General features: G+C 35.2%; 1 protein-coding gene across 1 annotated transcript in view; it reads left to right on the top strand.

Annotated features, from left to right (window-relative positions):
• LOC123556452 (transcription factor SPT20 homolog) overlaps window positions 1–18,659 on the top strand; it is a 77,175-nt gene that overhangs the window by 43,090 nt on the left and 15,426 nt on the right. The window contains exons 12-19 of the mRNA XM_053542661.1: window positions 1,230–1,390; window positions 8,188–8,220; window positions 9,335–9,509; window positions 12,748–12,877; window positions 13,443–13,649; window positions 13,983–14,222; window positions 15,226–15,392; window positions 17,532–17,663. Coding sequence (XP_053398636.1) covers window positions 1,230–1,390; window positions 8,188–8,220; window positions 9,335–9,509; window positions 12,748–12,877; window positions 13,443–13,649; window positions 13,983–14,222; window positions 15,226–15,392; window positions 17,532–17,663 — 1,245 coding nt within the window. The remainder of the gene's footprint in view (window positions 1–1,229; window positions 1,391–8,187; window positions 8,221–9,334; window positions 9,510–12,747; window positions 12,878–13,442; window positions 13,650–13,982; window positions 14,223–15,225; window positions 15,393–17,531; window positions 17,664–18,659) is intronic.

Genomic DNA, 18,659 nt, shown 5'->3' with positions numbered 1-18,659 from the left:
GCAGAAATACTGGAAACAGGGTTCTCTTCCTGTACCCTCGTAAGGATGGATACCATCAGAAATGAGGTGTTGATAGTAATTAATGCAAGTTGTAGAATTTGCTACAAGTTCAGTCTTAAATAAATTAGTATGAATTAAAAAAAATAACTTGTCAGAATTCTGATTTTCCAATTTTTTGCTTTAATATTCATACTTCTCTACAGTCATTATACATCCGTCTGAAAGACGGGACGTATTATGAGAACGCCCCTGGCGACGGGCAGACGTCCACAAACTTTGTCCAGAGTATTTCTTCTTCATGCAAGGAGGGATTTTGATGTAACTTGGCACAAATGTTCATCATCATAAGACGGAGTGTCATGCGCAAGAACCAGGTCCCTAGATCTAAGGTCAAGGTCACACTTATAGGTCAAAGGTCAAATTCAAGAATGACTGTCCGGAGCATTTCTTCTTTATGCATAGAGGGATTTTGATGAAACTTGGCACAAGTGTTAACCACCACCAGAAGGAGTGTTGTGCGCAAGTATCAGGTCCCTATGTCTAAGGCCAAGGTCACACTTAGAGGCCAAAGGTCAGATAGAAGAACAACTTTATCTGGCTTATTTCATCTTCATGCATGGAGGGATTTTAATGTTACTTGGCACAAATGTTCATCATGAGACGGAGTGTCATGCAAAAGAACCAGGTCCCTAGGTCTAATGTCAAGGTCACACTTGAGGTCAAAGGTCAGATACAAGAATGACAAATTTGTCCAGAGCATTTCTTCTTCATGCATGAAGGGATTTGGATGTACCTTGGCACAAATGTTCACCACCATGAGACAACCGTCTTTTTAGAATTACTTCCCTTTGTTGTTACTATAGATAGCTTATATTGTAACTTTTTTATTACTGGCTGTAGAAAAAAATTGAGACCACTTTTCTGTGGTACAACATGCATGTTACATCCAATTCTAAGGTGTATTTGATCTATCTCAACCTGGTAAGGAGTTATATATGGACATTTTTTAGGATTTTATTAACAAATCCCTAATTATTTGTTTCCAAATCAGCCATTTTGAAATGATGCTGTCCAAGAATTACAACACAACCACAGAATTAAAATTCCATATGCAAATACAGGTGCAAAGTGTAAAGAAATTTGCTATGACGGAAATATATTGTGACATTCTTGCACTTTTGGTTTTTGTTTTGTTTTTTCTTTACATCTTTATTTCCATTTTTATGTAGAATTTGGTAGAAGAGCATGTATTGGAGAGAGATGGTATGCAGGACAAAAAACTACTTGCCAAACTGACAATATATCACCGTCCTGGCGATGATGCTCATCTCGGAGAACTGTACCTAGACCATGACTACATAGAGGACAAGTCTAAAGGGGCAACATGCAGGTATCCAAGCTTGGTTTCAATGTTTTACTATAACGAAAACCTGAGTTATTAGATTGGGGTATGTCGTTGGTCGGGCGGGCGGCGGCGTCAAACTGGTGTTTCCGGTCAATAACTTTTGTTTCGGTAAAGATATTTGAATAAAACTTGGTATGTTTGTAGCTTATATCAAGACAAAGGCTGGGATTGATTTTGGGGTTTCTGGGGTCAAGGTCAAGGTCACTGTTACTTAAAATAGAAAAAGGGTTTCCGGTCAATAACTTAACTTAGGAATGAGCTATCATGATGAAACTTGGTGTATAGAAAACTTATATAAAGTTGTAGCTTGGGATTGATTTTGGGGTTTCTGGGATCAAGGTCAAGGTCATTGTTACTAAAAATAGGGTTAGGTTAGGGTTAGGGTTAGGGTTGTGCTTTAAAGTGGTGCACTGTGATTCAGTATACTTTTATACGCCCGTTTGAAAAACGGGACGTATTATGGGAACGCCCCTGGCAGGCGGGCGGGCGGGGGACGGGCGGCGTCCACAGACTTTGTCCGGAGCATATCTTCTACATGCATGAAGGGATTTTGATGAAACTTGGCACAGTTGTTCACCATCATGAGACGGAGTGTCTTGCGCAAAAACCAGGTCCCTAGGTCTAAGGTCAAGGTCACACTTAGAGGCCAAAGGTCAAATTCATGAATGACTTTGTCCGGAGCATATCTTCTTCATGCATGGAGGGATTTTGATGAAAGTTGGCACAATTGTTCATCATCATGAGACGGAGTGTCATGCGCAAGAACCAGGTCTAAGGTCAAGGTCACACATAGAGGTCAAAGGATACAAGAAAGAAAACTTTGTCCGGAGCATATCTTCTTCATGCATGGAGGGATTTTGATATAACTTGTCACAAATGTTCACCACCTTGAGGCGGAGTGTCATGCGCAAGAACCAGGTCCCTAGATCAAAGGTCAAGGTCACACTTAGAGGCCAAAGGTCAGATACAATAATGACTTTGTCCGAAGCATTTCTTCTTCATGCATGGAGGGATTTTGATGTAACTTGGCACAATTATACACCATCATGAGAGAAAGTGTCATGCACAGTTCCTTTCTTTAGAATTACTTCCCTTTGTTGTTACTATAAATAGCTTATATTGTAACTTCTTCATTACTAGTCGTAGGGAAAAATCGAGACCACTTTTCTGTAGTACAACATGCATGCTACATCCAATTTTGAGGTGTATTTTGACACCAATCTCTACCTGGTGAAGACTTTTGTGTGGACTTAAATTTTTTCTTTGGATTTTTTTTTTTTTTTTTTTTTTTTTTTTTTTTAAGATTAACTTCCCTTAGTTGTTACTATAAATAACTTATATTGTAACTTTTTTTATAATTGACCATAGGGAAAAACCAAGACCACTTTTCTGTGGTACAACATAGATGTTACTTTCAAATTTTAGGTGTATTTTAAGGTCTCTCTACCTGGTAAGGAATTTTTTTTGTGGACTTAGGAAAACAAAAGACTTACAATGAATACTAAACAACCACACAATTAAAATTCATTTGCAATACAGCAGCTAGAGTAAAGAAATTTGCTGTGACGGGCGTATATTGTGACATTCTGGCACTCTTGTTTTATTCTTATGAAAAGTGTTGAAAACCTGGTTTCGTGGCATTGCCGCGTTTCTTGTTGTTATAGAATGTCTTGCATCAAGAGACACATTTATCATCTTGACAATGACAATGACAATGACAAATTTTATTTGCTCTAAGGCCACCGGCCCATGCAAAACATATACAACAAATATTTTTTAAATTGCATAGCATGTGCATTGTAGATCATGCTGACAAACATATAATATATAATATTCAGCTACAACATTATGTCAATTTAATATAATGATAATAAATGGCTTCTTCCTACTTATGTAATTCTTTGCAAATCTTGTAATCTATTTTTCCTTTTCTTAAAAGCGTAGAACAAATATACTGCTAATGACTTAATTATTTCTCCATTTTTGATAGACATTAGAACATTAAATTTATTTATAGTTGGCGGTGATATATATTTTTTTGGTATATGTAGCTTACGTAGTTCAGAATAAAATTCACATTTTAACAGAAAATGATACTCATCTTCTACCGAGTTGGAATTGCACATTTTACATATTCTGTTTTGTCTTGGCACATTAATATTGCGACCTCTTTCAATTTCTAAGTCATGCGAACTTACTCTAAAAGTAACGAAGGTATATCTAAATTTTTTAACATCTAATACATCCAGATACATTTCATAGTTAAATTCATTCTTAAATAACATATAGTTTGAAAGTTTAACATTTGAATGTATTGCTACGTTCCATTCCTGTAAAAATATGTCTTTCAATCTATTTTCAAACGTTTTTAAAAATGAGAATTCAGATTGAACAAATTGATTAGCCCATACATACCCAAAACCATGACTTTGTAAACAATACCTTATGGAAGATACCCAATTATTATGACCATTTATGTCATCATTTAGCATCATGTTATAACATTTTTTTACCAATCGGCTATTCGGCATTTTTATAATCTTCAGCCAATATTTTATACATCTTTTATACGTGGTTATGTACATAGGGTATCTTGCACAGTCACCCAGCGTAGCAAAATTTGAGGCACTTTGTTTAGCACACATGAAACGTTTACAAGCATAATACTGTGCCCGTTCAAGTTCATCGAACCTACAAATTCCCCAAATCTCTGAACCATATAATAGTTGTGGACAAATTTTACTATCAAAAAGTTTAAAAAATACAGTTTTAGATACCTGACCAAACTCATATAGTGATTTCAAAAGAGATATAAAAACTCGTTTGCCCTTGATACATAGTTCATGAACCATTGCGTTCATAGACAATTGCCTTGTAAAAGTTAAACCAACATAACAAAATTTATTCACAACTTCAATATTTGTATTATTGTACGTCCACCTTTCATTTCTTGCTAATACACCTCCGTTTTTAAAAACTACAATTTTTGTTTTAGTTTCATTCACCCTTAACTTATAGGTGTCACAAAAATCACGCAATATATCTAATTGTCTTTGTAGACCAAATATAGTATCAGACAGTAATGCAATGTCATCAGCAAACATTAATAAGAAAAGTTGAATGGTTTCTGGATGTAACTGAATACCATTAACATTATCGTCAGACAAAGTACTTTCTAGTTCATCTATAAAGAAAGAAAATAGTATTGGACTGGCTAAACAACCTTGCTTTAAGCCTACAGAACTGGATATAAATTCACTTCTAGTATTATTACACCTAACACAGGACTTCACAGTGTTATACATACTTTTCAGTGCTCTAAACAGATTACCCTTAACACCATTCTCTTTCAGTATAGTCCATAATAGATCTCTGTTAACAGTGTCAAAACATTTCTCAAAATCTATGAATGCGACATAAAGTTTACGTCGTTTATTTCTTAAAGTTCTATCAATAACAGTTTTTAAAATAAATGCATTATCAACAGTTGAATACCCGGCCTTAAAGCCTGATTGATTTTCGGAAATTTTGTGATACATTTGGGCGAAAAAATTTAATCTTGAAACAAGTATTCCACAATATATTTTACTTAACACATTTTGCAATGAAATACCTCTATAGTTTCCTACATCGTTTTTATCACCTTTTTTATGAAGGGTAACAATTATGGATTCACACCAGCTGTCAGGGTACTCTCCAGTGCTAAAAATCCTATTAAACAATTTAACTAATACATGTATAAAATTTTCAATACCGTATATAAAAAATTCTGGTACAATATTATCAGGGCCTGGTTTTTTACCCTGTTTTAGATGTTTAATTGCTAATCTTACTTCGTCTTCCGAAATCTCTGTATTAAATAAATAATCTTCAACTTCATTATCGGGCTGCGCAATTTCTATATCAATATCTCTTATATTATTATCATTAGCATTGATGGGATTTAGAAGTCCTTCAAAATATTGTACCCATTCATTAGTAGTAATGTTATTTATTGACTTTTTGTTTCTGTTAGTCATTCGTTTTAATTTTGACCAAAATGATTTTGGGTCGTTGACCTTTGATGTTAGATCATGAAGCTCGTTTACCTGGTATTCTCGGTGTTTTATTGTACATAATTTCTTAAAATCTTTTCTACTTTGTATGTATAAATGTAAATTGTGTTCAGATCTGTGGTTCCTATATTGTCTTAATAACTTATATTTATGTCGTTTGAGAACGTTACATTCGTTATCAAACCATAAAGGACCAGTATGTCTTTTAACAGGTGAAAATTTACATTCAAAATATTTACCAACTTCTTTGAGTGACATTACAAAATTAGAACCACATTCATTTATATCATTTTCTGAATTATCAATCTGACAACACATATTGTGTAACAGTTCTTTCGTAAAATATTCTGTTGTCCTGTCTTGAAATACTTGTTTGTACTTTTGCGGTATGCTATAGAGTATTTCTCTAGTACCTGTAGTCTGTCGGGTATTTGTATTAGAATCATCAGAAACATTTAAAGTAATGTTAAGAGGAAAGTGTTTTGATTCTCCACGTTCATCTACACAAAAATTTTGAACTAAATCAATAATATCTTTTGAACAAATACAATAATCTATAACACTACATCCTTGTGTAGAAACATATGTATAGTTACCTATATTTTTGTCTTGGCCCATTCGACCATTCATTATATATAAAGAGTATATTTTACAAAAATCTACTAATAGCCTACCCTGTGTATTTACAGTTTTGTCACAAGATATACGTTTCTCTTCTACAGGGCTTCTTAACATATCGTTATATTCCTCAAGCTCCCTAACATTATCTTCAGTAGATAAACAGTCACTTAATTCTCCACTTCTAGCATTTAGATCACCTATTATCATCATGTTAACATCTTTATATTCACCAATGACAGATATTATTACATCTTCTAATAATGAAATACCTTTTAATACTTTATCATCATAAAATGGCGATTCAGTTGGCGGGACATAAACAAAACATATAATTGTATCATTACTCAATCTAGTTACCTGAATCAGAATTTGTGTATTTTGTTACTGCATATGCTATGCTTGAACTGGGAGTGGGGGCCTCTGTGGCCAAGTGGTTAAGGTCCTAGACTTCAGATCACTTGCCCCGAACTGATTCAGGTTTGAGCATAACTCATGCATTGAATTCTTCATGTGAGGAAGCCATCTGGCTGCCTTAAGGAAGGTTAATGGTTCTATCCAGGTGCCCGTCATGATGAAATTATGCAGAAAGTGGTACCTAGGGGCTTCCTCCACCATCAAAGCTCACTCAGTTGACTCAGAGTTAGTACTGAAGATGGGATCACTGTCCGTACCATATACTGCTGCTTGCAGAGGGCAGCAAGTCTTCTATGATGGCTTCTGTTATCTCTGTCATAAATTCTAGAAATTCATATAAATTCATTTGTTTTCATGATCGAGACGTTTTTATGCCCCCACTTTTGCGGGGGGCTGTATATAGATTTGCCCTTGTCCGTCCGTCCCGTCCTTCCGAGAATGTTGTGTTGCGCCTAGCTCCAAAAGTATTTGACGTAGAGTGACAAAACTTTATAGGAATGTTGGACAGCATGTGTAGTGGTGCACCTGGGGTTTCGCATCTGAATTTATTCAGTCCAGTAGGAGTTATGGCCCCTGACTTCGAAAAAATTGGTCATTTTAGTGTTGTGTTGCGTGTAGCTCCAAAAGTATTTGACCTAGTGTCACCAAATGTTACAGGAATGTAGGTCAGCATGTGCAGTTGTGCACCTGGGGTTTCGCGTCCAGATTCATGCAGTCATGTAGGAGTTATGGCCCCTGACTTAGTTAAAAATTGGTCATTTTAATGTTGTGTTGCGCCTAGCTCCAAAAATATTTGACCTAGAGTCACCAAAGTTTACAGGAATGTAGGTCAGCATGTGTAGTTGTGCACCTGGGGTTTCGTGTCTGGATTCATTCAGTCGTGTAGGAGTTATGGCTTCTGACTTAGTAAAAATTTGGTCATTTTAATGTTGTGTCGCATGTAGCTCCAAAAGTATTTGACCTAGAGTCACCAAAGTTTACAGGAATGTTGGTCAGCATGTGTAGTTGTGCACCTGGGGCTTTGCGTCCGAATTCATTCAGTTGTGTAGGAGTTATAGCCCCTGACTTAGTTAAAAATTGGTCATTTTAATGCTGTGTCGCGCCTAACTCCAAAAGTATTTGACCTAGAGTCACAAAAGTTTACAGGAATGTTGGTCAGCATGTGCAATTGTGCACCTGATGTTTCGTGTCCAGATTCATTCATTATTGTAGGAGTTATGACCCCTGAGCTAGAAAAAAGTTTGTGTCCTTTGTCATGTAGTGGGGGCATCTGTCCCATGGACACATTTCTAGTTTATTTATTACATATTTGATTTTTGGGCATACTTCTACAATTTACTATCACCTGACTTTACAGGTTATGAGTACACTGATTCTGCTGATGGCATAATAATGTTGATCTCTTAAGGATAGACAAGTAAATTGTCTGTCAAAATAAGTTTGGTTTAACATATATCACTTACATTTAGATGAATGCATGAATGCATAAGATTCTTAGATGAGTCCCTGCACTGATATTGATAACTAGAGGCTACTTGAACTGAGTAAGAATTTTGGTTTTTTGAATAATTACTGACATGACAAAAAACATGTAAAGAGAAGACACAGAATGTCTTGGGAAGATGCATGAATAATGAGTTTTCGCACTATTTGTTTTAGTCATAAATTGAGAGATTTTGTTTTGTTTTACAGATTTCTACTGGGAAACAAAGATTCGGTGAAAAAGTAAGTTAAGTTCCTTATATCAGCAGTTATGCTATTAGCTTTTATCATGGTTTTATGATGTTTGTATGTCAAAATTGTACAGTTTTTGTATCATACTTGCATGGAAGTTTTAACTGAATAGTCTGTATTTTCATTAGTCTTAACATGAATTATATGTAAGGATGGGAACAAATATTCAAACATTTTAATATATGTTTTTCTTACAAATGTTTTAATAAAATTTATAGATTTAAATATTTAAAAAATGATGTATGTGTTTCTTTTCTTCTGTTTTGGAAACTTCAGTCTGCATTAAATTTATGGAGATAAGAAAACTAGAATATCCTTCATATGTCAAGAAATTAATTGCTCAATATTCCTACTTTGGTATGGTTGATATTTTGGTAACTGTCATTGTGCAAATTGCAGATTCTAAATTGCAAACACATTGACAGTTCTAACAATTGTCAGGTGTGGTTATCATTTTGTATTTACCTGTGTTCTAGCTTGTAAAGTGCAATTCTCTATTGTAGATGTTAGTTGCACAGGAACATGACTAAAAATCCATCATGTTCAATTGCTCAGAGTTAAACCTCATCAAAAATTATTGTTCATTGAAAGGCATTGAATATCATTTTAATATTTTCAAATACATCTTGCATCTATTTTATTTCCCTTTATTTGTATATGGGCTGATTTGATTCTCATTTCTGTCAATATCCCTTTGCCTTCAGCTTTGTCATTGGCATAAAATACAACATACTACATGGTAATGTATCAATGGCACACAAATCAGAAGAATTGTTTATCTTCTGAAAAAGGGATTTAGATTTCAAAACTCTTACAACAGTGAACATAAGTGGCACACAAATCCGGTGAATTGTTAAGCTTCTGAAATTGGATTTAGATTTCAAAACTGTATCAACAGTGAACATAAGTGGCATATTCATCTCAATAATGTTAATTGTAATGGTTCAACTATATACAGTATTAGGATGTTAAAACTACAGCTTTTGTGTACAAATATTTAATTGCTATATATAGATAATTAGTATGCCTTCCCATCCTTAGTTATAAGAAACAAGCTTGTAAATCTAAGTATATTTCTACCTAAGTTCTGTGCTTTGTATTGTAGATACTTGGATCAGTTCAGAGAGATTTTTACAGAGGAAGGTCGCAGGGCTGTGAAGATTACCACACAGAGACCTGGTCAGGCCCCTATAGTAACCTGTACCCAGACAACTCCTACAACCATTGCCACAGCAACAGTGAACCAGACTGGTACAAAACCTGTATCAACTGCTGCACAGGTACTCTGAAGCATAGAAGCTTAGACCTTATAATGCTGCATTTTCCTTTTGATGTGCCATTGGTGCATGCACATCTTTCAGCAGGATCTCTTCAGTAACTGCAGAGTTTTTGCCCTTTAGCTGTTGTAAAATTCATAAATTCCCACAAAACGAATGATTGATAAACGAAAAATTGATGGATCTTCATGAAATTTAATACAGTTATAAGTTACTAGGGCAGAGTTTCCCCCTTGATTTGGTTAGAAATATGGATTTTTAGCTCGACTATACGAAGTATATGGAGAGCTATCCTACTCTCCCCGGCGCCAGGGTTGACATTCTTTCAGCAGTTCAAGTTTTTTTACACTTTCTCATTTTTCTCCTTAGGCCACACCAAACTGATAAGTTGTTCATCGGATTTTTTTCTGAAAAAATTGAGGTGGCGAGCGAAAAAATAATTTAAATATTTTTTTTGGTTTTTGAGAATATCAGGAGCGAACGAAGAGCGAAGAAATATATTTGTCTTCATTTGGCTCTCGGCTGACTAACAAAAACCTTAAAATAGAATGCATAGCCCTTTTAAATTAAAAAGTAACTCCCCAGGGATTGAGAAAATCTGACCTCCAGACACACAACAAAGCGAACTCGTGAAAAAAAGTAATAACATTGTCATACAGTACACTGTAATCAAATAATGCATGCTTTTGAAAATGCTGTTAGAAAATATGTAATAAACAACAGTGCATAACCTTACGCCATACTTAGCATTTTTAGCTGACTTTACAATGTTTTTGATCCATCATAAATCTCTGTGAGTGTTACTAGATCTATTAAAGCTTTTGATTTGAAACTTAGAATAGTTATTTACTGTCAAAGTCTACACCAGGAGAAAAAATACTCAAGTCTTAATCTAAACGGAGTTATGCCCCTTTTTAACATAGAATATTTTTAATTAATTTTTATGTAATGACCAATAGCTCTGTTACTTTCAAAGCTTCTGACTATTATGCCCCTTTTACTGGCAAAGCTCTGATTCAGAAAAGTCGAGCATGATGTCTTATGCACAGCTCTTTTTCTAACTTTAAACTTTCATAACATATTAAATTTGTTGAAACAAAGTCGCAATTAAGGTCTGAAATGGAGATTAACATGCATTATCATTAGTCTACTAAATTATTGGAAAATTTGAAAATCAAAACTGTGCTGAAAACAACTCATAATGTAAATTCCTTACCCCACCAACTTTCGTATGCAAATGCTGATCATTTGGACAGGAAAAACAGAAAACAGACAAGTGACATGTATAAATAAGTACCAAAATAATGTAGATTGATGTTATCAAATAAATTAGTATGTTTTTCTTCATCCAGTTTTCAATGATATAAATCGATTTTGTAGCATGTAATTTGGCAAACATTTGAAGAAAATGGCGTTACTGCATAAAGGGGAAATAACTTTAATGCAACTAAATATAAGTGTTATGATTTATTATAGACGAAGTGTGTGTTGTAAGTATTTATTTTGATTAAAATCCATTTGAGAACAATCTGGGACTGGAATTATAAGCATTTATACACTTTTACGTCCGTAAAAAGTAGCGCACCAAAAAATTTTGGATTGATTTTTTTCAATGGGGCGAGTGCAAGCCAAAAAAAAAAAAAATTTTTTTTTGTGTGTTTCTGAAAATATAGGAGCGGCAAATCCGATGAACAACTTTTTAGTTTGGTGAGGCCTTATCTCTGTAATTACTTGGTAGGTTTGCTTTAAACTTAAAATATTATTCCTCATCATTACCTACATCATATGGCACAAGGGCCATAACTCTTACACCAATATTTCATGAATTAACCCCCTTTTACTTAAAATTTCATGTTAAAGTTTTGATGCACTTTCACTCAATCTCAGTTATTCCTAAATGGATTTGATTCAAACTGAAAGTAGTTGTTCCACATCATCTCCCACATCATATGACACACGGCCCATAACTCTGGTACCAGTATTTAATGAATTATTCCCCCTTTTACTTAGAGTTTCAGGTTAAAGTTTTGATGCACTTTCACTATATCTCAGTTATTACTTAATGGATTTGATTCAGACTTAAAATAGTTGTTCCACCTCATCACCCACATCATATGACACAAGGTGCATAACTGTGGCACCAACTTTGCATGAATTATGCCCCATTTTACTTAGAATTTTAAGGTTGATTTTGATGCATTTTCACTATATCTCAGTTATTGCAAATTGCATTTGATTCAAACTTGAAGTAGTTGTTTCACATCATCACACACTTCATATGACACAAGGTGCATAACTCTTGCACCAATATTTTATGAAGTATGCCCCCTTCTTGCTTAGAATTATACTTAGGTAGTGTTTTGATACACTATCTTTACCTTTCTTATTACTTAATATTTTTGACACAGACTCAAGCTATTGTGCAATATCTTCATGCACCATTGGAGTCATTAAACATTCCATGACAGCTCCAGTTTCCTCAGATGTGCCCAGTTTCACTATCCAGCATCGGAATAGTTGAGCGTGCTGTCTCCTGTGACAGCTCTTATTGACTATATCCAAGTATTCAATGAATGTATCTTTGCGAACTTTTACACAAATGTACATAACTTGTATCTGGAAATAAAATATCTGTTAAGATATAGTCCCCTCCTTCACTTAACAGTCTGTTTGGTGGGGAAATAAATTCACTTAATTTGCTAGTTAGTACATATAACTATGAAACTGCATCTTACACCTACAGACAGCTCAGAAAAAGATCATCAGTTTCAATATGTGTGAACAAATCTATGACATCAGAACCCTTGTTGTGATAAGCCTTAGTGTCTGACTTAAAATGTTGATGAGTATCGGCCCGTGAGATGAAATTCAACTTGAAGAGAAATACCAGTACACTGAAAACATTTAGTTTAGCAAGGACACAAATTTTCATGGTTTTGTGGTTGCGTCATACTGAATTGAATCTAAATGAACAGTTGAAAAAGTATCATTTATAGACATCTATTTGTAGATGGTGTTGTTTACACATGAGAATAGGTTTTTTTTTTTACATTTATTAATAGTTTCAAATAGTATGTCTCCTTGTTTAAGTTGATTTTTCTGTTTCAAACATGGATGTAACCTGAGGTATGTGGAGTTGCAGTCTAAACCTCTCTTTAGGTTGAAAATATATATACTTATCTTGTCAGCCAGAGTTGTGAGTTTGATGAAAATTTAATATAAAGTGACTATTTATTTGCAGACTGTAGAATTATCTCAAGGTGCCACAATGAGCCTGGGCAGTTTGAAAAGATCTATGCCAATACAGTTGTCATTGTCTATAGGCCCTACTCTAGGTGGAGCCCAGCAACCACAGCAGATCCAACAAGCAGGTAGGACTACACTGTCCCCATGTGTGACCCCCATGGCCAGTTGGTTAAGGTTGCTGACTTGCCTGTCATGTCTGTGGGTTCAAGCTCTGTCCAGGTCATGTGAGGAAGTAAGTCATTTGCCTTGTGGAAAGCCATAGGTCCAGCCAAGGTGAAATAATGCTTGAAAGCGCACCTATGGTCTTTCTTCACTGTTAATGCTGGAAAGTTGCCATATGGCCTTTACTTGTATAGAGAATGACTTAAAACACTACAGAACAAAACAAAGCAACATTCTCAACAATTTCTCTCACTAATAATTAAAGATGGAGAGATATATATATATATGTGTGTGTAATATATCTCAACACTCACTATTTTGTTAAATTGATACACTGTGTAACATATATTTTCACATCTTTTCTCAGGAGATTTAAATCAGTTATTTCCTTATGAAAGGTTTTGTATTTTATACTGCTTATGTTCAATCTTGTATATGTTGAAGCACATTTATCGAAGATACATAAATAGCTTTTTTTCCGGAGAAAGAGTCTGTATTAATCTAAATTTCAAATTTCAAATATTTAAGGTAATTCCAGTCAGGCAGCCAGTCAAATTCAGGTAAACATGCAGCCGGCATCCATCAGCCAATCACCATTAGCAACACAGAGATTGCAGCAAGCTAGCCAATCACAGTCTGCGTCTCAAAGGCTGAAACAGCTTGGAATACATACGAGCATAGGTTCCAGAAACAACACACCAACAGCTAGTCCTGTTACATCACAACCCCCAATAGGTAGTAATCATTATACTTCACATTTCTGATATTCACACTGATCCAAGCTTTGCTTACACAAGGAATATGTTTGAATATTTTTTTCATATAGAAGAATACTGCACACTTTGTATTTGGTTTTGATGAAATACCTCTTTCACTAAGGATAAATAACAGTTTTATCAATAAAATGTTGCTGTAGATCATTAAATATCACCTTAATTGTGGCTATATCAATTTGCAAACATACAATACCAGAACTTTTAGAAATGAAATTAGAATATTGTTATAGTATTAATAAATGTAGTTTGCCTGTTTGCTTTATATTCACAAATTACCTTGCATCTCCTATAGCACAGCTATTTGGTAGCCCACCATCATCAGCGGGTGGGGCTCAGATCTTAACCCAGCAGCAAGCAGCAGGCACTAGAACCCCCACACATACCCCAACACCCACACCTCCACCCTCAATAGTATCACCACCTCCGCAGACTCCAGGGCTGGGCAGGAAGTCGAGCCTCACTGCAGAATCCTCCACCATACACCACATGGCACAAACCACACACCAGGCAAATGTTGGCAGTATTGTACAAGGTATGTACATCATGCTTGTTTCTTTTTTTGCTTACCCCTATCTATACTTTTTACACAATTGTATCCGCCAAGTTCTAGCTTGTTGCTAAGTTACAAAAGGTAAACACATCTTGGTTATTATGTCTCCCACCACACAGTGGTGTGGGAGACATTGATTTATTCCTGTCTGTGTGTCACAAAGCTTGTCTGCACTCTTTAAGTCGAACATTTCTCATCCGATCTGCACCAAACTTGAACTACCAGTGCAGCATTGTAGACGGGTTACTCCACTACACTACTGCCAATACAGCATTGTAGACCGGTGCAGCATTGTAGACCAGTTACCACTACTGACACAGCATTGTAGCTCGGTTACTCCAACATGTGAATACCAAAAGGCCTCAAACAGTATACAAAGACAGATTACTATTTAGATGATTAGGCAGTTGTGGGAGACATGCGCTTTTCTCAAAAGCACCTAGTTTTTTTATCATTTTGTAAAGTTCAGTTTTTGCTTCAAACTGTAATTTCTATAATCATTCTAGATTGTATTTATGTTATTTTTGTCAGATTCTGTTCTTCTTCAACATAGTTTTCCATTGATTTGTTCTCAAAAGTGTGTCTATTAGCTGACATCACTGTTCTGCACCAGGAACTTGTAGTGGATTAATACAGTTGGAACTCAGTACCACAAATTCCAAGGGATTGAGTGTTTTGCCCCAGATAACAGAAATTTGTCTTAAAATAATATTTTTCTGCACATGTTTTAGGGATTGGACTTGAAAATGTCTTTGAGATAGCTGAAATTTTGAGATACACGAGTTCGAACTATAGGGTTTCAACTGTACTGTACCTCTTGTGTTTCATTTCAATAGTAATTAACACCTTTTACCTAAACATAAGGTGTGATTCTGCATGTTATATTTAGCTGAAAATAATTGCAGAGATCTCTTTCAATCACTGTATCAGATTTGTGTTTTTGAATCAGTGACATGTTTGTATATTTGTGTGTATATTCTGTTAGGAGAGAACACAACCCCAGCCTCTACCAGCATCAGTCATCAACCTCAAGGTGTTGCCAACATCAACATTGCCAACATTACAGGTATACCACCTAACATCAACATTCAGAATCTCACTGGACTGCCGGGTATGAATATTGCCAATCTACAGGGTCTGCAAAACATGCAGGTATACATTTATCCTTTTGATTGTTACAAAGTTTGACACTGTTTGTTCATTGATATTTTAAAAGTGACTGAATGGGCATCTGTGATGGAGCAGTTAAGGTCACTCACTATCTTCAAATTACTGATTACCTGCCCCTGTAGGTTTGAAACCTTGAGTGTGTTGTAGAATTCTTTACTGTTGGTAAACTATCCTGGCTGTTTGTGAAGGTTAGCAGCTCGACCTAGGTACTGTTTTTTTGCTCATTCTTGCATAAAAACTACTTTTTTCACTGGATCCGCCTATGTATAAACGGGAGAAAAATCGTGTGCAAACAAGGCAATTCACGTGCTGTTAATACATGATTTTTATTTTTGAAATGCTTTGCCAGGGACGTATGTATGTATTTCTGCGCAGACTGATATTTGGCATCTGCATCTTGTTTCTTCCATAATAACCTCTTCTTGTAGCATTATAGATACAATGCAATCCATAGTATGTTTAGCTGTATCAGTTTCCATCCCCAAACGTACTGCCCCCATCAATGTACGCTCTAGCTTCTCTTAGAGTTTACTCCCTTTACAAAGCGTCTGTTCAGTTATTATAAATAACTGTGAATAAATAAGTATCGCGTGTAACTTGTGCTATTGTCCGTTTTTAGGTATTATATTAATGATTTTTGTTAGTATCAGTCGGTTTGTTTTTACCTGATTGTTTGCAGAATTCATATAATAAACCTCAAAAGCTAGTCACTAGCTTCGTACTCATCCGTACTCTGTTTGTTCGTACTCAAAATAATTCGAATGTAAAGTTGTTACTCTTAAAACAATTGTGTTCCTGTTTATCAAATTTTTAAGTTATATGCAAAATTATGTGTAATGTAACGTTTGTAATAACTAAAAATAAAAATAAGATGCTCAAAAACCTTCAAATCACGCTTTTATTAGTGTTGTTGTTGTGTGTGCCCCGGTTATGGATATTTAAAACATGTTTACCGTTTCCAAGAACAACAAGAATGGTAAATAAAAAATGTACCGGAATCGTCAAGTCATCACATATGAAAACAATGCATTTAGTCGTCGTGTAATGTTTTTTTTATGCAAGAATAGCGACAATACACGTTTGTTTTGTGTATTAACGCCTGCAGAAGCCCTTGGGATATGTTTGTGACCGCAACCTTCGGTCTCGGTCACAAACAATCCCGCGGGCTTCTGCAGACGTTAATACACAAAAAAACGTGTATTATCCCTACAAAAAAAGGGAATCTGGGGTCTGCCTCCCAGCATGAAAACTGGAAAATACATGTAGTTTCAGTAAAGTTCTATATTGAAAACAGTGTGTCAACTTTAGGTAACTAAAGGTTTTGCAAAAATAAAACAAAAAAAACTGAAATTTAATCAGCATCCTGGTAGTCATATATAAGACAATTAAGTTACCTCCCTTTAAACCCTCATTGGATTAAAGCAAAAATAAGCATTTATATATGATGGAGAGGTCACTGTTGTGTACAAATCTAGAGATACTATTTGAAAGTTTCTTTTCTGTGATCAGTTTCATCTATGAATTGTAAATATACCATTATGTAATAGAAATCTATCAAAACTGAATAGTTTGTGTTCAAATAAAGATGTCTGAATAAATATTCCTGCAGCTGCTCTGAAATTAAGATCATGCAAAAAATGGCTTTGCTAAGCACACAGATCTAAAAGTCCTAGCTTCTTGTTACATTACTGAAATTAGCTAAATAAGAATGGGTTAAGCTGTAATTCGAATAATTGTTTATTTTGTCGTTGGAAAAGTAGTCTTCCTAATGTTAACTTATGCTTTTACACTTTATCAGCTTATTGCATTGGTAATAAACAAGCTTTAAGGCTTGTAAAGTAGTGATAATTTCTTGTCAAGGTGAAACATGGTAAGGTTAGCATCTCTTTAAGTATTGCTTTCCAAAAAAGCATTATAACTTGATTTCAAAATAAACTGATTGCAATATCCCTTAGGTGACCTACCAGTTTCTTTCAGATTATTCTGTTTCATTGACATGGCCGGATGGGGGCAGAGTTAGTTTTCCCGATATGGCTGTATGGAAATTTTTGAAGAACTCCTAAAACAGCTGACATGATTTCAAAATAATTTGACTAACTCCTTTGTTCTACATAATTACAGGTGTCCCTCTCTTTACCTGGTGGCAGTATAGCTGTTCCTATCAGTATGATAAACACTAACTCAGCTGTGTTACAGAACCAGCAGGGAATTCTGGGTGTTTCTTCTGGCGGTACTTCATCGTCGAACACACCTGTAAGTTGCATATCTATATCACCTTTACATTATAAATATTGTTCATAAAATACTTCCTGGTTGATATTTCTTCACTTGTACTTGATTTGTTTATTGATACACTGATCCAAAAGAATATTCTAAAACTACATGTTCTATAAGGAGTGCTAGACACACATTGTAAATGTTTAAAGTCTGAAACTTGGACTTAAAATAGTCAAACATTTAATTTGCCATAACTTTGTTCATTGCCAATTTGTACTAATGAAATTTTGCTGAACTGTCTGTTGCTGCAGAAGAGACATGCAAAGTTTCATAACAATCTGTGCAGATTTAGCTGTGACAAAGTAAAAAAGAAAACTTAGCATTTAGAAGACTCAGTCTTAATTTAAGATTTAAAATACTGATCACTATGGGCCCAGCATCATTTACCAAAGAAGATAGGTAGAGTATTTACAGGTACATCCATTAAATTTTATTTTATCAGTACAATTTTGTTATTAGTGCAGTCCTGTTTGCTAGTAACATAGTGTGTGATATTTATGTCTCCCCCCCCTCTGGGGGAGACATATTGTTTTTGCCCTGTCCGTCCGTCCGTACGTCACACTTCATTTCAGAGCAATAACTGGAGAACCATTTTATCTAGAACCTTCAAACTTCATAGGGTTGTAGGGCTGCTGGAGTAGACGACCCCTATTGTTTTTGGGGTCACTCCGTCAAAGGTCAAGGTCACAGGGGCCTGAAAATTGAAAACCATTTCCGATCAATAACTAGCGAACCACTTGACCCAGAATGTTGAAACTTCATAGGATGATTGGTCATGAAGAGTAGATGACCCCTATTGATTTTGGGGTCACTCCGTCAAAGGTCAAGGTCACAGGGGCCTGAAAATTGAAAACCATTTCCGATCAATAACTAGAGAACCACTTGACCCAGAATGTTGAAACTTCATAGGATGATTGGTCATGAAGAGTAGATGACCCGTATTGATTTTGGGGTCACTCCGTCAAAGGTCAA

Source organism: Mercenaria mercenaria, chromosome 5 (assembly GCF_021730395.1).
Source record: "Mercenaria mercenaria strain notata chromosome 5, MADL_Memer_1, whole genome shotgun sequence".
Classification (NCBI taxonomy): Eukaryota; Metazoa; Mollusca; class Bivalvia; order Venerida; family Veneridae; genus Mercenaria; species Mercenaria mercenaria.
Note: the sequence above shows the minus strand (reverse complement) of the source record. Positions and strands in the feature narration are given on the sequence as shown.